Here is a 22578-nt window from a genome sequence, read left to right on the forward strand (position 1 = left end):
CTGAACCAAAATTAAATTCAATGGTATTTCAAGGGCTGTTTATTCAAAGGCAAATTATACATTCATATTCATGAAGTTTAGTAGAAATTAATTTCATACATCAGTCACCTTCACATGTAACTGGGCATAAAAAAAGGAAAGAGTCTGACCTTAAACAAATCAGGACATCACAGCTTATTGGTCTTTTTAAACTACTTCAGGTTTTTAAATTTCAGATTCACTACAAAAAAATATTGAATGATTTATGGTTTGTTTGGTCTCGTACAGTTTTTGAAATTGACAAGTTTTCTGTTAAAGTGCTGAGTTTGCCAAAAAAAAAATCTGTTTCTTTGCCTCAGGTTCGAAACAGATATGAACAGTGTTCATTTTCTAAAACTAATTTGGATAGTGTCTGTCTGCGGGGGGGGGGGGCTAACATCTGTGGCAGTTTTGAAAATGGTGTAATTTCATTCAGGAATGAAGCTCTAATTATTGTACAGAAAAGAAAAAGAAATATGTCTGTTCCCCTCTTTGGCTGAAGTAGGAACCGCTCCAGCACCAGTGCACCTTCTTTCAGGTCTACACCCAGGCCTGCCAGCCTGGAAAAAGTCTGCTGAGGTTTTTGGGGTCCATGGCTTGTTGGATGAGCAGGTTGACCTGCCCCCCTATGCTGAGAACTGTGCCCTCCTCCACCCCTTTCAGTTTCTCCTGCAGCCGCAGCAGCACCCGCTCCGCCACCTTGTTGAAGCTCTGACTGTCACTGCAAGAGAAAGAAGCCAGTTTACTTGTGTATTTATACCTCTATTTCCTGTCCGGTCATGTCCAGTCCTGTAGAAGAATTAAAAAAAGAGACAGGCACACACACACATCCTCTACAAGATCACCTGGATTTACGGTGGTTGTCTATGTCTTCTCCTCCTATAGTGGAGCTCAGGGTTGCGTTGAGCTCCTGCTGCTCGTCGTGCTGCAGGTAGAAGGCCTTCAGAGGGTTCATGGTCCAGTCAAACAGAGGGTCGTACAGCAGCACCTGTTTCACACCAAACAGAGAGAGACATGAAAAGGCAATGCTCAACATGAAGGACAAAAGAGCAGCTAAGAAGCATTTGTGCCTGTATCTTTGTGTGAGTGCAGGTGAGTCGTCCCATGTTCTCACCTCTACGATCGTCAGCAGAGCTTCTTGAGAGCTCCTCATCACCTCCATGGTCTTCTCACAACATCTGATCAAAGAAAACAGGTGACGTTCAGACCACAAATAACATGATGAGACCTTTTAACAAGACAAATCCATGGCTTTTTATTACCTTTACACAACTCGGTTTAGTTAGATTTAGAGTTAGTCTTGGTTTTCTAAATATTTAATGAAATGTTTTCTATCAGTACACAATCATGACCTCCTCCCTGATTCCTCCTCACCTCCTGAAAACCCCCTCCACTCCAGTGATGCCCATCCCGTCCACAATGTCTCTGGAGAGTCTGAAGGGGACAGTCTCTGGAGTGGGGAGGATCTTCCCCTGCTCAAAGGCCACACCTGAAGGTTAAAGGCACAAAAAGGAAACAGAAACAGGGATGTGTTAGGCTGCAACAGGGTGTGTGAACTGGTAAAAGTGAGGCTTTTATACAGATTGAACTACTGAGAATAAAACATACCTAAATCAATGTGCACCAGTTCAGCAGTCTGCTCATCAATCAGGATGTTCTGGATGTGTCTGTCACCCAGACCTACGATGTAGCCGACTGTGGGCACAAAGCAGAAAAAGTGGTTAAGTCAGCTTTTACAACAAAAACAGACTTTCTACACAAAGAGTCAGTTCATCCATGATTTCAGGCCGCCACGATAAAAAATGACGACTAACTTGCCGATTCTCCGCGTCATAGTCCAGCCTGAGAGGCAGCCTGGAGACAAAATGTTTATTGTTTGAGGAGACAGGCTCTCTGCAGGCCTGCCTCCATGCCTGTACTGGTTCTACAAACAGCCTTCATGAGGTTTAGCCCACACATATTAAAATACAACTTTGAGACATGATGACGTGCATTCGTATGAACACTGTGTACCTATAGAGGAGGTGGCCACGCTGCGAGTGTAAGCCAGCCGTTTCTCCATCCACACCGCTGGATCCAGGAATCGTTCCATGCAGAAATACCTGAACACCGGCCTGAAGTTCTTACACACCTCAGTGTAGGCCTGGAGCTTGTCATCAAACCCAAGTCTCTGAGCCTCCTACGACAGAGAGACAGAAGATTTAACACAGCAGGATTGTAGTTTGGCTTTCAGTCGATAAAAAGTGTGATTTTAACAAAAATGTAAGTATGCCTGAGCTGTACCATCATCTTCTTGCGGCAGGATAAGTTGGTCCAGTCCCGGGGTCGGAAGCGTTTGTGGGCTCCTTTGTTTGGATCCACCAGAAACTCCCCGATGGGAACGGTGCCTGAGCACCACTCTAACACGCCGCTACGCTGCGAGAACGGCACCACCTGAGAATGAAGTACGAGCGCAATTTAGTATTAACACTGCAAATTTAATATGCATTAGAGCAACACAGGTCTGATTTATCATCCTCTCCTCCAGTGAAAAATGAAGGTTTAGAGGCGAGTAGATAATGTGTGCGTAACCTTGTATCGTCGGATGTTGAGCTTCCTCTTGCGAGTGTCTGTGTTGCGCTGCAGCAGCATGGAGCACATGCTGAAGACCTGCTGCATCACAGCGTCCTGCCGCAGGTCGTCCTGACCCTGTTCACACCGAGAAGGCAAAGGTCACAGGAGAATAAACTGTATATTATAACACTGAGAGCCTCATTTGAATTCTGCATTTTACAAATGTTACAATAGGATTATTCAAGTGGTTTTTTGAGGCATTTTAGACAAGAAAAGTGTCTTATCTTTTAATAACATGTCAGTTTTTCATATCTTAATTGGTTTTAATACAGAGTTTTTCCCGGCCTGGAAAATATCATTTACAAATTTTCATGAGTGAGCAAAACAGAGCAGTAAGTGTACCTAAAAACAGAATTCATTCTATTGTCTCGCTTTCTTGTTAATGTATTTTTGTGTGTTTGTGTGTCTGTTTAATTTTTCATATTGTCAATGTATCAAGCAAAAGAAAACAACTAAAGAAACAGAAAAACAGTCAATTCACCATGACTCTCCTAAGTGTCTAAGTGGTGAATTATTAGCCTTTAAGTGTTCCTGCAAAGACAAACGAGCCCACACACATGTACACATGTACACACACACACACACAGACATTGCCCCCTGAAGAATGTCTCCATTATAAAGATGTGAAAGCATGTTTGTAATCCAACACACTTGGTATTTGTCCTGGTACAAAAACAGGATTAATTATTACCAGCAGCCAAATGAAATGGAAAACACTTGAAGTTAAAAGTGGGCAGGTTCCCGTCAGAGCCGGTCAGGCTTTAAACACACATGACAACAGCTTTAGCTTCAAAGGAAGGTGGTTTGTTTAGTTGAGAACACACACACCATACACATACTTCTAGCACACACACAAACACACACTTACTTTGACCAGTTGTCTCCTGCTCTTGCCATCAGAGCCGACACAGTCGATGATCTTGGGCAGGTTGACTCCTCCGGCCAGGTGATACTGAGGCATGAAGGACTGGACAGTCACCAGGTCGTCATAGCAACCAGTCGGATCCACCTATTTACAAAACGAAACAACTCCTGTGATCATACAACACAACTTGTTAGAAGTTATTGTCCTAACTGTTAAATATTTCAGTTTGCTGCACATGAGGTGTGATTAGCGGAGCTGGTCTGGAGGACTGCTGTTTAATGTGGAGCAGTAACAGAATTATTGATCATTGATTATATGTCACAGAAAATCAGGTTCTTTCTGAACTTTACGCAGTGTTTAATGAAAACAACACTCACAGAACAAAGCTTGGACATAAAACCGATAATGTCTGTCTCATTAACATCAATGTAGCATCTGTTTTTGGGGTTGAATTGCTGCTATTTTTACATTTAAACAAGATTTCAATTAACTGAAATCCAATGGGCCAATAAAATCAAACCAGTCTTCTCTATGAGTTGAGTAAATGGCAACTACTGATCTTCTGTTATGCACAGAAGTAACAACATAACATAGATTGTCACAGATACTGAAAGATGATCCATAATTTTTCACCTTGATCTCCATTGTGGGGATGACAACCTCATCCAGGTCTTTGATCTGCATGATGGGCTGATCAGCAGGGATGGGAATAGCCTCTGAAACAAGGACACAAAAATGGTTTTACATCCATTTTCACATCAGTGTTTTATTGTCCAAAATCTAAATTAAAGTTCACAAGTTTTTTTCCTAACACATTGCACTCCGATTACTTACTCTTCTCAGTCTTGTGCTTGCTGGCGTCCATATAAGCCAGAGTGATGTAGGCATCACACAGACGCTCAATCCCTCGGAGCATCTCGCCTCTCTTCTTCCTGATCGTGTTAATGATCTTTCTGGCCACGTCTGAACGTTCCTGTATGAGAAAAACTTCACTTGTTAAAACAGAAGTGGAGTTTTTTTAAGAGATAAGATAAGATAATCCTTTATTAGTCCCACAGTGGGGAACTTTAAAGAGCTCTATGGAGAACTAATTTGGAAAGGTGGCTGAGCCAACAAGATTGGGATATACAAACATTCAATTTGTCTTTAAGAGGGAACTGTTTTTTTTTGAAGTGGTCACAGATTATAAGATTATGATGCTGTTTTATTCCAGGATCCAGTGATGAAACATCCTTTAAAACAGACTCTGTAATTGTAGCTTTGTGCAAACAAGACACAGTAAAGAGCCTGCCAGCCTGTTAAAGCTGTACAGTCTACAAAAATCACACTGGGTAATCGTCTGTTTTGAAATAAAGCAGATGTGGAAAACAGCTCAAGGTTACACTTTTGTGCACTTTGGGAGAAGATACTGTGAAATTTGACTCATATTTCCTTGGTACTACATCATGAATGTTAAATGTTCAAGCTACACTTAAACAGAGGATTGTGTACTCAGACGAAACCTCTGATAATTACATAAATGTCAGTAGAAACTCCCACCCACCAGGTCAAATTGTGACGGCTGCCTCGGAGCGCTCTTCGACAGCCGGCTCCTGCAGAAGTTCTCATCTTTGTTGGCGTTCACCAGAGCGAAGATGATGAAGAGTGTGTGGTGAGGGTGCTCCAGAGACGCTCGGCAGATCAGCTGTGAGGGGAGAGAAAACGAAGCGGGAATAGTAGGTTATATATCCAATACGTCAGACTGCTTGGACTTCTGATATACTTCAATTTATTATGTACAAACAAGTGTTGCATTACATCACTGAGGACGTCATGGAAGCCCGTATCCTCGGCGATGCCAGCTGCCATCTTGGTTCCCATGCGTGCAGCCAGCTGATACATGAGAGGCAGAAACTTGTAGGAGGGGATCTGGTTCACCCCTTTCTGAAACACACAATGACAGGAGCAGGCTCCCTTAGAAGATTAAAGGTACTGACATTACATTTAACCAAGTGGCGTCGCAGGTATTTTTTTTTTTTTTTACTAACCTTCATCATGTCATTCACAGCCTTAACGTCAGCGTTCTCCAACCAGAGCGAAGCCAGGCGGAACACCCAGGTGTCGTGCTCCTCACCCTGCTCCAGACACTGGATGTAATTCTCCACCGCCTTACACAGGAAGCGCTGTCTGTCTGACTGCAGGTTAGGACAGGGCCTTCTCATCCAGCTCCAGCTCTCGTTGTACCTTTATTGTGTACCTGCACAGTCAGAGTGATGAGTAAGGAGAGCAGGGGATCCATATTTTCCCTCAGTGCATTTTTGAAAATGTGACATTAACGTCGTGCAGACCTGTTGGAGGTGACTTTACGCTCCTTCATCAAGTCCACCTCCTCTTTGGCTTTCTCCAGCAGCGCCTGCTTGTTCTCAAACTCAGAGGAGTTCATGTACTTGTCGATGCTCTGGTACTGAGCGTCAGAGAAGCGAGCCAGAGACAGGAAGGCCTCGGTCCGCTGACTCTGCAGCCTGGAGTCCAGGACTCCTGATTCCCCTTCAATCACCTCTACCGCCTGAGGGAACGGCACAGGAGAGACTTTTTAATGACATAACACAACAGATTCTCAGCACAGAAAACAACAAATAAAAGGAAAAATATAACAATAGAGAAAATGAATTACCCAATGTACTTCAGCACAAATGTGGACAAGCCACAAGAAACATCACTACAAGACAGTATGATTTCATTCTGTGAGTTGGGTGGCGATGTGTAAACGCACACACATACACGGATACAGCATGAATAATTCAGTTTTGTCCATATAAATGTGCCACTGCCCCAGGACATAAACTGTAAACTTGCAGAAGTTATAGTTAATATTTTGTCTTTGGGCCTACTCCTAATTTATCTGGATGTAAATACATTATTCATGTGTGTGTAGGTGAGTGTGGGTGGCCAGACGCCGCCTGCCTGGCTGATGGATAATAACTCTTTCTTTTCTCAGAGGGAGGACTGTTATATGTGCACCAATATGTACGTACTTCAGGGTGTGTGAGAGTTTCATTAAATAACATATTAGACTTTTTTGTGATTCCTGTTGGCTGTTGGAATGAAATAGGCTTTTACTTTTTTTTTTTTTTTAACTTTTTTTTTTCTTTTTTTCTTTTCTTTTCCAGGTATTGAAGTTACGCTGGGGTTGTTTTCCTGAGCAGATATCCAGAGAAATTACGATTTTGAATAAAGCTGTCCTAGCTAGGTTATCAGGACACCATAAACGTCCACTTACCCTCTCCAAGTAATTCTCCAGTATGACTCCAGGACTTTCCAAGCAGGTCTCAGCGAGCCACTTACCACACAACCTAAGGCACTCAGTGTAGACTGGAGCCAGAGCGGGGTTTAAATCCACCTAATCAACATAAACAAACAACAACAAAACAAACAGAGTAGTTCAGAGGGGCACCTTGACAATTTGGGTTTCTTTAGATAGTATCATAACATTTAGGGGCCTTCCATAAGTAAAATAAGCTTTTTCATACGACAGAGATACCAGTTATCCATGCTGATTTGAGTCTGTGTGTTTGTGTCTGACCTTTTCCTCCAGGTTCTGTATCATCTGTCTCAGAAGGCCTAGAGCCAGACCCTGCTCTCCCTTCGCCCAGAACACCTGGGCCTCCTCCAGCTGCCATGATGACACAGGTGATGATGCCCAGGACCCGCTGAGCTGCTTCATCTGGAAGACTGCCCGCTCTGCCCGCTGGATGGGAAACACAACACTGTAAGTACTTTGTAATGAACCTTTTTTTTTTTTTTACCATGTTCATCCGGATAACACACACACTCATATGCTCAGATCCTACCTGTGTGTTCCCAGCCTTGCGAGCCAGCCGGCAGAGCTCCATGAGGTGGTCGGTGAGCACAGAGCTCAGGTACTGGGTGCTGTCGGGGTCTCCCACCCTCGACATGAGCGTTTGCTGGGCCACGGAGCGGACAGCCAGAATGGGCTCCACCAAAGCGAAGTCACTGTCAGCGAGGAGCTGAGAGTGCTGCCGCCACTGACAGCAAACGTCCCTCAGAGTCACATCTGAGAAGGGTCTGATATATACAGGAAATAAAACGTAAACATTAGCTAGGCATCATAAATCCCGTAGACTCCTCCTTTGTGTTACCGACTGTGCTGCTGTCATCACCTAGAGAAGAGCTGTTTAACGCTCTCCAGCTCCCTGATGCTCTGCAGGTTCCTGAGAGCTGGATACAGAGAGGACACAGCCTCCAGACTGCCTCTGCATAGCTCCTCCACCTCTGCACCCCTGTGGAAACACACAAGCAGACAGACAGCTGAATGATTTTGCCACTGAAGAACCAAATCAGGAGTTAAAAGAGTGTCTAAATGTCTGTCATACCTGGCCTGTTTCAGCGTTTCATCAAATATGGAGAACTCTTTGTCCCTCAGCGCTTGTAGGGAACAAAACACTGATTCATGGAAGCCAGGTATGGATTTGTCACCTCTGATACAACATATATGAAGGGGAAAAAAAGGTATTAAGTGAGAGATTGCCTCCTTCTCTCTGATGGGTTACAGTTGTGATTTGTGTAGCAGATACTGCCCTTTCAGCTGTGTGGTTATGCACTTCCCCCAACCCTCCCTCCCCTCACCTCTCTGACAGCTCACAGTCCCACTGGGTGTTCCTCCAGGCGGCCTGGAAGCGGAGCTCTCGTAGCTCAGCCCCCCACTCCACCCCTTCACTCTCTAGACCCCTCAAGTAGGTGGTGAGGATGCTGCTTAGGCCAAAGTTCTGCAGGCCCTGTTGGTCCCACGTATACATTAACATTACAGCACATAGGATGCTTATTTGTATGTATTTATATCTAACATAAGATATAGAAATTGCAAACAGAGTAAATCAGCAGCATCTCATTTCAAATCGACAGGCTGCTCTTCATCCTAATGTCTCTTTTTTTCTTCCTTTCTCTTTTTATTCAGGTGAGACAGGTGTTATTTCAGCAGCTGTAATTATCTTACCTCCACAATTCCCACTTGTCGAGTGGCCTCAGGCAGAGCAGAGTGAAGGTCGTATGACGTCAGGGCTTTCCCCCACATGGCCTCATGCTCATAGGTTCGAATCCTATAATTTGTGCAAAGAAAAGTAAAGTCTGTTTTTGGGTGCACTACATGTAACTGACTATACAGTAAAACAGCAGCAATTACCAGAGGCTGCGGGTCAGATTATTGGCTTATTTCTTGTTATTACCTGGTCAGTGGACTGGTCATCGTCTCCCCTCCACAGCCATACAGACTATCAGGTTCTCCGATGCTGCGATACACCTCAATCAGAAGCTCCTACAGACATGTTAGAAACAAGAACAAATGAATTTGTATTATACATCACAGAATGACCTTGTATTGAACTTCATAGTATTTTATAGTCGTTTACGTTTTTGCATATTTATCTTTGGTGAATCACATTTGTCCTTCTACAGTGGACGCACGTATACATAACATGAAAACTGACCTGCAGACTGATGTTGGTGTCTTCCATACTCTTCTCTGTCAGGCTGGAGATGGTGAAGTTCTGGCTGTGCTCTTCAAAATTGAGCTTATATGTTGCTCTTGACTTGGTTCTGCAGATTTGGTCAAAATGTAAGGGAAATTTAAAAGGGATCTACACTTAGCTCTTTACATTTTATTGTGATAAATATCTAAATTTCCCTGCTGTGGGACTAATAAAGGATAATCTTATCTTATTACTCATAAAATTTTTAATTAAACTGCAAAAAATGCAAACATTCCATTGTTGAGAAGTAAGGTACAGACTTAACATTTAAATAAGAGTGAAATTAAAATACATAATATTACATTAATGTTTTAATTAAACAGACAAAGGTCCTCTGATTTAAACTCCTTTCATACCTGCGTCTTTCCTCCATGTTAGCTTTGATCTTATCGATGTAGATCTCAGTGTACAGCAGAGCAGTGAAATGAGCTGCACAGGACTGAGCAGCTTTGGCTACCTCCAGGTAGTTCAGCTCCAGCCAGAAGTTGGAGCTGCACACTGTGCCGCAGGACTTACTGGAAGAAAGATACACAGTTTATCTCAGACACAACACACACTGTATATCAGTTCACACACATCTACAGCTGACACACATTACATGGCATTTAAAGTCCTCACTCAGAATATACTTAATTACAGTAACATTACAAACCTATCAGACTCCAGTGGTCTCTGCTGGTGTCTCAAATAGTCAATAACTGCCAGCATGGTGCGCAGAGAGGCCTTGTCATACAAACCCTGACTGGCTGTGTCAGACTCTGCACGGATAAATAAATATTTATCACAAACAGAGAACAAACAAACAAAAAAGATTAAGACATAACAGCTTAACAACTGAGAAATAATTCATATTAGATCTTTAATCAGGAATGCAATGTTTTATTTAATCAATAAATAGGTAATAATCATTAATAAATAACCAATAAATCAGAGCTTAAAAGTTACATCATCTTTCTGTATGTGGGGGTTTAGCACAAAATAAAGAAAATGTGTATTGGTGCGTGGTGTAGCTGAGGGCACACAGTGAAGAAGCAGAAATAATTATAGAGAAGATTTTTTTTATCACAAATGAATAAAGAGCCTAAAAAAACAGATAAACAGTAGTAAATGATAGTAAATGATAAATTAGGCAAAGTCACTGAGTGTGGAGATAAAACAACTCTGGGACAACAGCCTGATTATTCACATTCTGCACTGCTGTAACAGAAATTATGATGGCGAGTCGTGATTCTGTGGGTAAATTATCAAGTGATAGACAATGAGTCTCAAACTTACCAGAGTCAGAGTTGAGAGGTGTGGCGGACCGACTGGAGGCCTGAGCACTTCTGCAACAGAAACTGAAGAAGTCCTGGATGTGGGATGAGAGCAGCTCCCTCCATGAACCGTCGGAGTCATCCAGGAGGATGGAGTGGATGATGAGGGGCAGCAGCCTCTGACAGCAGTCGACCTTCACCTGAAGACAGACAGAGGCAATAAGGTGCAATTAGATCTGGAACTCTGGGTTAGAAGATGGACTCAAACCAAACTGTGATGATAAATCCCTCTTTACTGACTGGAGTGACTGATATAAGCAGTCCAGATATGAAGGGGAAGAGTTCTTTAAGTCACTTCAGTGTGCTCACCAGACACAGTGGTCGAGACAGCAGCAGAGCCTCACTCTTGACTCCTCCGCTGTCCAGCAGGGCGGTGCACAGAGCCTTCAGCCAGGCCTTGTGGCCTCCTGCCTGAGGAATCCAAAACTCCGGACTCTCCAGTTTTTCCCTGGCCTCTGAGCTCTCCTCAGCACTCACAGTATCCACCTAATAACAGTCAGTGGTAACTGGTCAGACTCAGACATTACATGTGCATGCAGGTACTCATATCTAAGTTTTTCAGACTTTTACCAGTTGATATGTTTTGTGAAAGGGTGTAAATGTACACAGCAGATGGGACACAAACACATCCCTAACCCACCTTGCTCTTGGTCCTTTCTGAAGGGATTAAGGTAGGCCAGCATGGGGTCTCTGTTGTCTTTGTGTTCCTCCCAGAAGTCGACTCCAGACTGAGTGGCGAGGATGTTCTTCACACACTGAGCTGCTGCCTGCCTCACCTCAATACTGACACACAGTCACAGCACAGAGCACAGTAAATATATGTCAATATAAACCACTCACTCTGCCCTAGTCATGTACAACAAACTTCTGACTACTTAGGATTCACCATACCGCTGTTGAGTGAGTGCGTTGTTCATGCAGTTGAGAACAATGTACAGACACTGCGACTCTGTGGAGGTGAAGAGAGACACAGCCTTTTCATAGAGGGGGTCTCTGCCGTGGAGCAGGGCGATGGTGGAGAAATCTACAGGACCCAGCTCTCCGAGACAGCTCCCTGCTGCCTCTGCAGGGAAAGATTTGTGTTTGTGCTTGTGAACCATTTAAAGACCGAAACTAATCAAACTGTCCAGGCCGGGAACACAGCGTTACTGTAAATACTTCTACTGCTGTAGAAGTTATTTGATTTAATACCTAGTATGTCGGCTCCTCCAGGGTGGTTGGCTGCTAGCTTGCAGAGCTGCAGCAGACTGAGAACCAGCTTCACCAGCACACTGTCACTAGGGTCAGCTACAAGGAGGACAAAAACGCAGCGTTTATTAGAAACTCATTGGACATTTAACTTGCACTTTTCCCTCCTCTGGCATCATACTGTACCATGGCACTCTTTGAGCAGCTCTCTGATCTGTCCTTTGTTGTCATGCAGCTGCCTGGTCAGCTCCTTTAGTCCCTCCAGTCTGGTCAGAGGTAAGGAGTCACAGGGGGTCACTGACAGGAAATGGGCTATCTCCTGTAGAGAGGGAATAGTGATATGAAACTGTTCATTTTCATTGATAACCATGACATTTCCTCCATGCAACTCACAATCGACATGTGGATCCACAGAAAACTCCTTGGATACATAATATGAATACATGGACATTAGTTAGTGCTGTGAGTGTGCATCTGTTGTGTTACCTGTCGCAGCGTAAAGGTCCCAGTGTTATATTTGAGCCTGTGCTGAACAGATCGCAGCTCTCTGAATTCAGGGAGGTCGGGGAAAGGCTCCAACCTGCTGATGGCTTCTCTTAACTTCTGTTGGTTCTCTATTACAAGAAACTGCAACAGACTGAGCACCTAGAGGACCGGAGAGAAGTAGAAATCAAAATGTGTGGCTCATGAAGTAATACTTAAACAGGCGGCAGTGATTTCTCAGAGACAAAACAAATGAAAATGTCTTTGGAAAATCCTCATACGTGGGGATATCATAATGTAGCAACCAGTCCATCCTTATTTACATGTTCAAAAGCCCAAAACTCTATGATATTTTGTTTGTTTAAAGGTGAATTTTTGCACATTTGTGCAGATTCTGAAAACTAAAAAGTTGCCACAATGTCATCAAATTAATAATAATGTTTATTCAGGATATATACATAAAACAAATAATAAATAAATCATAAACTTGCAGCAAAACAAGTGGATGCTTTTGTCCAGTATATCTTACTTTAGTGGTTTCTAGTGGCAATTTTGGGAAATGTATAATTACTGTATATGCATAGTTTTGTTGCATTTATCTCAAATTTCCATAGATAATGCGTAATACATATTTTAACGTACTACATGCTGCATTAAGTTTAGTTTAAGTATAAGCTTGAATGAAAAACAGCAAAATTCTGCATAAAATGCCCGTCACTAACCTGCTGTGAGATGGCTTGCCGACTGGTCACCTGCGCCGTCAGAGTCCCAACAATAACCTGTAGGTGGCAGTCTAGAGCGTCATCACAGAACTGAAGGGCTGCCTGACACACAGAAGACAACAGGTCGCAGCACAGAGAGAGGCTCCGGGTAGAAACCTCATCGCACTGAGCTGGTCTGTGGATGGGATGAACACAAACGGATTTAATTTTGTCAGTGAAGACAGAAATATTGTGATAATACACATGTGAATATATTTTCACCTGTGTGTGCATGAACCAACCTGCTGTTGATATGGTGTATGAGTGTGTAGATGATGTCTCTGAGGACGAAGGCCCAGGCTCCTCCGAGACCGTCCTTCACCTCTCTGAGCAGCAGGTTGACAAACAGGTGATACATGAGGAGGATACGGTGACGTTCATAGCTGTTGGTCGTCCCCGCTGCTCTTTCACACACCGCCAGCAGGATCCTTTGGATGGAAATCTACAGTGCAGAATCAGAGGACAATTTGAACATTATTAACTACTCGAAAAGTTTAATGACAGGACAAGAAGTTCCATTTATACATCATATCAAAGACTAAGACATAAATGAGACACCTTACCGGAGTTTTTGACAGAATGGCTACCAGTGACTTGTGGTTGGCGCTGTGGCACTTGCTGAGGTAGTCCAGAGTGGCTTTGATGACATAAGAACTGAAGTATGGTGGGTTTGGTACAGGGTCCAGTTCCCTGAAGGGCATTAGATAGTTATTTGGTCTTTGAAATTCAGATTGACAGACAGAAAAAATGAGTACATGAAGCAATATAAGAGAAAAATCAAAACTAACTCAACTATCATTACCCTATAAAGCGTTTCAGGTCTCCTCTATCTCCTTCAGCTTCAGCTCCTTCATACAGAGTCATCAGCAGCTCCACCACTATGTCTGCCAGGTTACTGTGGATCAGGCTGTCAATTTGCTATGGACACGTTCCCAAACAAGAGAGACATACAGTACAGTCAAGTATAGCCTGCGATCCTGTATGATATAATGTAAGAGAGTTGTGCAAAAGGCCCACGACAGCTGTCAGTGTGATTATCATTGGTGAGCTTATGCTCACACTTGGTCCTGAAAATTACTTTTCTGTGCCCAGACTGACTTCAGCTGGTGTTACACAGCTGTGTTTACCTGCTTGCCCAGACAGTTGGCATCTTTGAGCAGGTCATACACCCTGTGGGCCTTCTCTCTCTGCTGTGCAACCTGGGAGTCCTGGCCAGGCAGCGCAAAGTACGGCAGGATGTTGACCATGATCTTGGGGAAGCAGTCGGCCAAGAGCTCTTTCCAGTCCTTCTCCAGACACCTGCCGATAGACTTCACCTGCTCAAAGTCGTCTAGGAAGACCAAGTGGGGGATCAGCACCTGGTAGGAAGAGCTACAAGAGGACACAAGACAAAGGGGATGTTAAAACCAGGTGTCAGGTTGACAAAACTTGGAAAAAAACATCACATAGAGCAGATTTAAAGAGCAGCTACAGAACAACACCAGTTTATTTCCTCACTTATAGAAATCTTTGACTGCATCGTGGTCTAGGAGGGTGAAGGGGAAAGAGCCAAGAGTGTAGCGATCATCAGACTGTCTCTGTGCGAGCCACTCTGCCACCAAGTAGTACAAGTGAGAACTGACGAATGTTTTCACGCTCCTGTAGCCCAGCGCTCTGCATACACTGCACAACATCTGTCAAGAAAAGAAGGACAACAACAGTTAATCTCATATACAGTGACACATAATGAACAATTAAGTCCACTCAAGTATCAAATTAGTGATTAAAAATAAGCTTCACGACTCTGATACTGTACAACAATACAAAAATCTTACACAGGTAATAATTTCATCATTTCACTGTCACATCTGATTCAAAATTTAAAACTGTGTTAAGCATTTTGACCCTTCATTTCAACAATGCACAGTCCCCTGAAGTTACTTTTTTAATGAGCTGCTCCTCGATGTTGTTTTCCTTGTAGGACTGGAAGAGGGCAAACAGAGACTGTTTTTCACACACTGGGCTACAACACAGCACCACAGACAGACTCTTCAACAGGGTAGCCTTCCGGTTGAACGCCTCGTCCTGCTGGTCCTCTGCAGAGATGCTTCTCTGTGTACGATCACGTGGAGAAAACATCAGGAGAGTAAAAACAGAGGCTGAAAATGAACAAATAATAAGTTTTTATCTGATTTGCAGTGACAGAGGATGAACTTACTGGCAGCCTCATTCCCTCCTGAGCCTTCAGGTAAATGTTTTCAAAAGCAGCCTGCTGGTGTTTAAGTGGCAGCATTTTCCTTTTATCTGGATGATCTTGTCTCATATCAAGAAACAACCTGGATACAAAAGAAAATATTGGTGACAGTTGGATCTATCATTTTAATATTAATATTAATATCACATCTGTATAATGTTCATCTGTCAGTCCATGACATTTATTCTGATACATTCTCAGTGACAAATAGTCAGCTCTCAGCTATAGCGTACCTTTCTACTGACAATGGCTACCAGCATGCGGACTTGGTGGTGGGCATCTGCGAGGTAAGATGGGAGGATGACGGACACTGGACGATCCTCCTCACTGTCAGGCTCCCTGATGCTTAGGACTGCCCACTTACAACAGGGGTCAGCCTGTCAGAGGGAAGAGAAAGATATGTGCCAACAGCATGGTAATGCAACATAGAGAGAATATACAGAAAAAAAGAGGGGAAAATCTTGTCCACATATTTTTTATTAAGTGGCATCTGGGAAACATTTCTCATTTTCCAGCGTCAGTGGTGGGTAATCAGTCAGAAGCTATTTTTACAGGTAAAATAATAAAATCAGCTGTTAATCCAGACATTACCACTTTATTTCCCTGTCAAACATGATATTAATTCAATCCCTCACGGTTTGATAAAATGTTCTTAAAACATCTGGTTTGCCTGATTTACATAGAGTGAGACGTCTAACATTTTATAATATTGAGCAGAAAAAGCTGCAATCGACACTAAATGTATTCACTATGATTACAGGCAAGAGAACCTGTGTGAGATGCTTACCTCCAGTAAAGCGACCAGACATCGCACTAAAGCGGCTCGCACAGGTGCTGTGCATTTCCCAGACTGGCTCAGGAAACTTTAAAAAACACAGAGCAATGAATGAGCAAGTATCATGCAGAAATCATGCAGAAACAAGATTCACTACATGTTTACAAAGTTTGTCACAGCCCTGCCGGTGTTCATGTTATGAAAATATGCCACTAACCAGAATCCAGACACCACTTGCAGCAGGGATCCCTGAACATGTCTCATCTCCTCAGGCTTGTGGTGGGTCTTCCCCAGGCTCCTGATGGAGGGTAATAAACCCAGCAGCACAGCAGCACAGATCTCCTGGTCCTGACGGTACAGGTTACACAGGTCCCTGCAAACACAGCAAAAGAGAAACTCAAACATGTTAGGTTCAGTTGTTCTGAACTATTTGAATTGCTAACAAAATATATTTGTGTAGCAGAAATGTTTCCTTACGCCAGTGGACGGAGCAGTGAATCAAATTCCTCTGGAGACAGCGAGTCCTCAGCAGGAAGCTTCTTCAGCAGGACAAGATACTGCAAGAGAGCCAGATATTAGTGATGAACAGCTGAGGCATCATTCTCACCACTGTGACTCTCCACACCAGCTGCCGCTCACCATGTTGAGCTGCAGGGCTTTGCTGGAGTCGATCTGATCCAGCAGCAGCAGCAGCCTGTGCCGCACCTCTTGTGGTTTGAAAAGCAGACCGTGGACGCGCTGGACTGAGCCGCACTCGCACAGGAACTCCAAGATGGCGAGGAGAGCCAGGTCCTGTTGGGCCAGATGATCCTCTGCTAACGGGCTTTTTGCACCTGATGGACAGATGCATAATTCATCTCCCTGTGATCTACCTGATAGGATGAGATTTCTCCTCTTTTGAAAGGCACCAATTTACACAACATGAGATCCCTTCTTACCTGGCCCACAGGAAGTGTCAGTGTTGTCTCCCTTCTGTCTGTGGGTCCCATTGGTGCTGCTGCCGTGGGACTCTTCACCATCCTCAAACAGGTCAATATCATCCCCTTGTTGAGTCCTGGTCACATCCCAGTCGTCATCCACATGATCGTCTTCGTCCACAACAATAACTCTCTTAGAAACGCTGCTTAGCTGAAGAGACAGGGAAGTTAAAACTAATTCACTGAACTGGCAACCAAAGTCTTTAATCTGCCAAATACTACTGTGTATCTACCACTTACCAACAGTTTGCAGATCTCTGCCAGTTCACTGAGGAGACTGGCTGGCAGGATCATAATGAACAGACTGGAGGAGATGGGACAAACATTATCCTGCAGAAGAAAGGACAAAGAATTTAACCTCCAAGAAACCAGACCTAGATTTGACAGTGTGAGTGCTAGCAAGCACACTAGAGAGGATGTTTTCCAGTACATGATTGTGGGGGTTTCTTTCACCTTGTTTTTTCTGCTGGCTGACTGTGTACAGAGCTTCATGACGGACTTTAGTGTGGTCATGGTCCCCTCCTCTGTCATCTTTACTTTCACAGTAGAAACAAACCCACTGAAGTCCTGGGCAAGGGCCTAGAGACAAAACACACCAACAACCACCAACAACTTTAAATTTAAAGTTTATATTTTATTATTACTATTATTCATGTATACCAATATGGAGTATGGGCACATGGCAACAGGCAAGCTTCTCATGAACAGAGGAGTAACTAATGTAGATTCACATTTAGATGAGTCTGAATGTACAGTATACCTTTGCCTTAGTGAAGAGTTGAGAGTGGCAGGCCTCCTCTTCTGTCAGAACCCCAGTGGAGATGTAACCTGCTAGAACACCAGTCAGCAGACTGAAACAGCGCACCAGACACTCTGGAGGGGTGGACTGTGGAGGACAGATCAGAATAAATACCAGTCCGTCTGAATCATGACTACACAGACACACATAAACACTCCACTCACATCAGGAGAGTAGCAGTTGAGTAGGTTGTCAGCCACACAAAGCAGGGACTGCTCCAGTTTGTTTCTGAGGCTGGAGACAGCAGTGAATTGGCCGTCAGCTGACGATGCCTTCACAGACTCTTCAGTCCCTCGGACCTCTGAAGGAAGCGCGTTGAAGCTGAACTGCAAGCACAGCCTCTCGATCTCCTCCAGGTTGTCTTTGGCATCAGATGACGCTTTCTCTTGATAAAAGGCACTTAAAAAAAAAAAAAAAAAAAAAAAAAATATATATATATATATATATATATATATATATATATATATAATTTTTATTCCAAACTTTCACAGCATTATGTACAGAGAAGACAAAGAGACATAGAATTAATTTAAAAAGAAACTGGTTCTGTATCAACAATGAAAAAAGGAGGACTCTCTCACCTCTGTACTCTGTCATCCCCCAGCAGAAACGTCAGGCCAGCTCTGGTGTCTTTTAAGGTCAGGGAAACCAGGATGTCTGCTATCAGATTGTAGGGAAAGTCTCTGTGGACAAGATCATAAGAACCCATAAATTTATAGACCTTTATCTAACAATCAAAATAAAGAATGGAGCCAGGCTAAAATTATCTCCAGTCAAAGAAAATTCTGCAGTTAACATGGAAAAGCAACACAGTCACAACCTGCAAATGATGGGGTGAGGTCTGGAGCTATCCTCCATCTCATCGCTCTGCTCACTCATTAGAAGCCAGGCTATGAGGGTCTCCTTCAGGTTTGGAGACCCAGATCCTTCTGTGACCCCTACATAGTCCCAGCCCGAGCTCAGGACAAGACTCTTAGGGACAGGACACTTTAGCAGGGCCTGGGAAAGACAGGCAGCAGCACTCCTGTGGATAGAGAAATAAAAACACAAAATGGTAATGGGAGCTAATAATGACAGTAATAATTTCAGTATTAACAAAGATTCAATTTAACGTCACGCGATGAGGAAAAACAGAAACCTACTGGGATAGTTTGCATGCTGATCCAGAGAAAAGCTTCCAGAACTCTCTGTCCATATTAATCAGCCCACCATGGACAATGGAGGCCAGCAGGTCCAGGCTGAGGGCCTCTGTTTGCGGTGAGCTGACCCCACGCAGTGCCAAGGCCCACACCCGACCCCACAACCTGGCCAGCTCGGGCCTGTGGACCTGGGCCCTCTCTGGGAAGCGGGCCTGGCACCCAGCCACCTCCCTCAGGCAGCGCAGCACATATGGCCCCCTCTCTCCTCTCCGCTGCTCTGCCAGGAGCTGGTACAACACTGACAGCAGTGGGACCAGCTCCTGGCTGGGCACCATGGATGGGTATTTAGAGGTGAGCACTGCAGTGATCTGCAGCCTGAGAGCAGAACATAAATTAATATCTCACCATGATCAAAGCAAGTTTACCTTTAAAACTTTCTTGTGTTATGATTTTCATACCATGGTATGACATCAAAGTCACTGTGCTGAGGCTGCAGATGGTCCCGAAGGACCTCCCAGCCCAGTTCAATGCGTCGCCGCTTGCTGGCTGTTCCATGGGTGGGACTGCCCATCTGCGTGGCTCTGAGGGAGGCCTGAGTCACCTCCAAGATATGGGTGTCACTGTCATCACTGAACAGCTGCAAGAAGCAGCAAGCACAAGAAGCTTGAGCACATGATGCTGTCAAAACAGTTCATTCTCATACTTAACATCAAGTTATTTCTTTTTATGCAAACCTGAGACTTGAGCGCTATTACCTGATGACAGATGTCAGCTGTGAGCTTGATGAGATTGTCTTTTACGGCTATGTGCCTCGTCCCTGTGACGTACTTCCCTCTGCTGCCTATGTGACTTATTTCTCGAACTAAGGCATCATACAGGTTGTACAGCTGACTCCGCCACTTAGTCCAGTCCTCGGCATGAGCACCTAGTACACAAGAGGGGGAACAGCTGCTTATTGAAGGAATACACAAGTGGGTTGTGTTGAATTTATCAGTGTGCCAAGCATTTTCCAAAGAAAAACAGAGTTTCTCGAATAATTTCTTAGCTTCAGTCATTGGATTTTAATAATTTCATAGCAGAAAACTGTATTCTATGGTATATCAGAGGTCTCTGATGATAAATGAACAAATTTCATTGGTGCAAATGTTTACAGATAGACATGGTGGAAACATATGGGACCATATGTAACCCAAAGTTAAGCCTGTCTACTGTTTAAGGACAACAGAATGTGTCGCCACCACTAGAGAGAAAGCTCACTCAACCTGTGTCCTGCGTCTTGGCTCCTTTGGGGTGGTGAACACAAATCTGCAGGTTGAGGAACTCCACAATCTCATCTTTGAGAGCAGCACTGGGCCTCATATCGGCCCAGATGTACAGTATAGAAGGTAGGAGCTCCTCTCCCAGGTGACACACCCTCATCCTGCAGTTCATGGCCACAGACCTCAGGAATATGTTGAGAGCTGAGACGAGATGCTCCAAAACAGTCAAGTGTTTCTCCTGCCTAAAAGGAACATAGGATTTGGTAAAGGAAAACAACAAATGCATACTGTTTCCATTTAGTTTAGCAGATACAGTCAATTTAAAAGGCTGGTATTACCTGGCATTGAGCAGTGCTTTGGAGAAGAAGCTGAACAGAGTGTTGTTAAATCCATCGATCTGCATGCAGCAGCCCTGCACCACGATGTGGATGACTCTGTTCACCAAAACATGGTTGATGGATTTGGAGGAGGAGTTGAACAAACCGCAGTACAAGTCCAAGAGACCTGGGGATCACAAAAATACACAGTGTTTAACTGAATGTAACTGAATCAGTGAGACAGTGATAAGGTATCAGACGGTTATAACACAATGTAATATGCTGTATCAGATGTTTAACATGACAAATCAGGATGGTTAATCTGATTATATCAAGAAATCAAGAGGTATAATTTCCTAGACATTTAGACAAATATCCCACTGACTCTGCCACTGCTGTGGAGTGATGTCACACCAGTACTTGCGAACAGAGAGGATGTCCTTTACTAGGAGGCTGGTGTAATCTTCTCCATAAGCTGAGCAGCTGTACGAATTCTGCAGCACCTCCATCACGTGTCGCAGCAGCTCACTGCACTTTAGACGAGGCCCGCCTGCAAAAACAGAGAAAGAAAGAGAAACGCTGTAACTGCAGTGCTATGGTAATTCAAACTGATTGCTCAGGTTAATTTCTGTTCCCTGTTTAAAATGAGACAGGTGCAGTAATGAAAGACAAAAACACCCCTCACTGTGACATGACATGAACATTTTTGGCTAAATTTACACTGTGATCTTGTGCACTAAACTGTAAACTACTACTGGATCTCACCAAGACAGAGCTCTTACGTTTGTTTGCGTAGCGAATGAAGTATTTGATCAAACTGCACATTTCAGCCATCTTCTTCTTCCGTGTGGCCAACGCCGTCGCTGTGACAGATTTACTTGACTGCATGCTCTCTGTCTCCTTCTGGACATAGCGCTGCAGAAATCTGACGCCAGGACAAATTTGTGCATTCAAAACAGAATAGAAAGTGTTCTTGTGAAACAACTAGAAATAAAGTACAATATGTCAAAATTTACATTTGATTATGGCACAATGAGGTTCCCAGATGTCAGCTTGTACCAGTTCGTTTAAGATGCAAAGAAACAAACGTGAAACCAACTTGGTTAGGTGGATATGAAGTGGGCAAAAATGTAGAGGCAGGTTACCTGAAAACAGTATCCCATGTGAGTTGCTTGGAGGCTTTAGCTTTAGACCCTGAGGTGCGATCCAACTCCTGCACAATCTCTGGAGTTCGAAGGAGGCGTCTGAAGCGTTCAGCTTCTTTCTGGATGCATGAAGGAGAAAGAGGAAATTAAACTGCACCAACTGGTTAAACTTGGGCTGGAGTGAGGCTCATAAACTTAAACGTACTTAATAAACTTAATAAACTTACTTAATTTCCCTGAGGGAGTCATCCCAAAGGGATCAATAAAGTCTGTCTAATAAAGTCTGTCTAAACGCTGCTGACATATATATCTCTTTTCACTGTTTGCATGCTTGCGAGATTACCTTCCTCTCTGTAGCTTTGTCATTCTCCAGCCCCCTGCAGCAGACCAGGAGATCATGAAGAGCCAGACTCATTGTGCTCCACAGTGGATGGGAGGACAGTTCATCAATGTAGAGTTGATTATTGTACCTGCTGAGACAGGATGTTGATAAGAGAGGATATTGTTATTCGCCCACACTACTGTATGCCTACACATTTATTTCGCAAAGGCATCAGCTCACTTCTCCAGAACACTTCTGACATATTATTTACATGAAACAGTCAGTCTGGCCTTGTAGACGAGCTACTTTAGCAGCACAACATTACCACACCTCCTTTGAACTTGATTCACAGACGTCCATTCAAACTCTCAGCATGTTCACTGACCTCAGATGACTGTATTGAATGTAGGAAGCTGTCACACGTGCAGGTGCAGATGTTATCCGGAGGTGCTAAGGTGCTGCTGCTGCTGGAGGAGCTTGCTGTTTTGCTTCCCCTGACAACTTTTCCATCTTGCCGTGCGTTAACACGTTAACACACGCACGCACACGCAGAACACGCAGGAAATTCCCGCCCCAAAAGCAGCGAAGAGGCTGCATCATATCCTGGTCCTGGCTAATAATGAGTGAGTCCGGTAACTTTAGAGCTAACGTTAAAACAAACTTTCTGCGTTGCTTGGTGCTATGCTAATACAGCGACATAGTGGCAATAGAAGTTATCTTCAATCTGATTATTTCCTATATATGTGTATAGCAGCCCTGTAGGACACAGTAAAGTTAGACTTTTTAAATTGGACTACAACTACCAAGATTCCAACCGGCAGATTATTCGAACACTTCCGGGTTCTA

At 43.8% G+C, this 22578-nt stretch overlaps 1 protein-coding gene across 1 annotated transcript; it reads right to left on the reverse strand.

Annotated features, from left to right (window-relative positions):
* Positions 1–21: 21 nt before the first annotated feature.
* atm (ATM serine/threonine kinase) lies at positions 22–22298 on the reverse strand. Its single transcript, XM_018662108.2, is given in 64 exon segments — positions 22–739; positions 864–1006; positions 1133–1196; positions 1393–1507; positions 1627–1713; positions 2032–2197; positions 2302–2451; positions 2590–2706; positions 3500–3640; positions 4130–4212; positions 4331–4469; positions 5040–5180; positions 5294–5419; positions 5524–5679; positions 5681–5732; positions 5824–6041; positions 6756–6875; positions 7059–7223; positions 7327–7561; positions 7657–7776; positions 7870–7974; positions 8123–8271; positions 8490–8592; positions 8719–8807; positions 8980–9088; positions 9378–9536; positions 9674–9779; positions 10297–10474; positions 10644–10840; positions 10975–11117; positions 11226–11397; positions 11526–11621; positions 11709–11841; positions 12009–12167; positions 12728–12902; positions 13009–13208; positions 13330–13456; positions 13569–13684; positions 13894–14137; positions 14264–14439; positions 14687–14857; positions 14964–15116; positions 15254–15376; positions 15787–15862; positions 15992–16147; positions 16252–16331; positions 16414–16607; positions 16713–16902; positions 16992–17081; positions 17205–17330; positions 17512–17637; positions 17715–17949; positions 18132–18233; positions 18371–18574; positions 18693–19064; positions 19148–19326; positions 19445–19614; positions 19952–20190; positions 20287–20452; positions 20651–20815; positions 21048–21190; positions 21411–21529; positions 21754–21880; positions 22118–22298. Coding segments are annotated over 63 exon segments (9306 nt in total). The 5' UTR covers positions 21826–21880; positions 22118–22298; the 3' UTR covers positions 22–558.
* Between the last annotated feature and the right edge of the window lie 280 nt (positions 22299–22578).

Source organism: Lates calcarifer, linkage group LG21, assembly GCF_001640805.2.
Source record: "Lates calcarifer isolate ASB-BC8 linkage group LG21, TLL_Latcal_v3, whole genome shotgun sequence".
NCBI lineage: Eukaryota > Metazoa > Chordata > Actinopteri > Centropomidae > Lates > Lates calcarifer.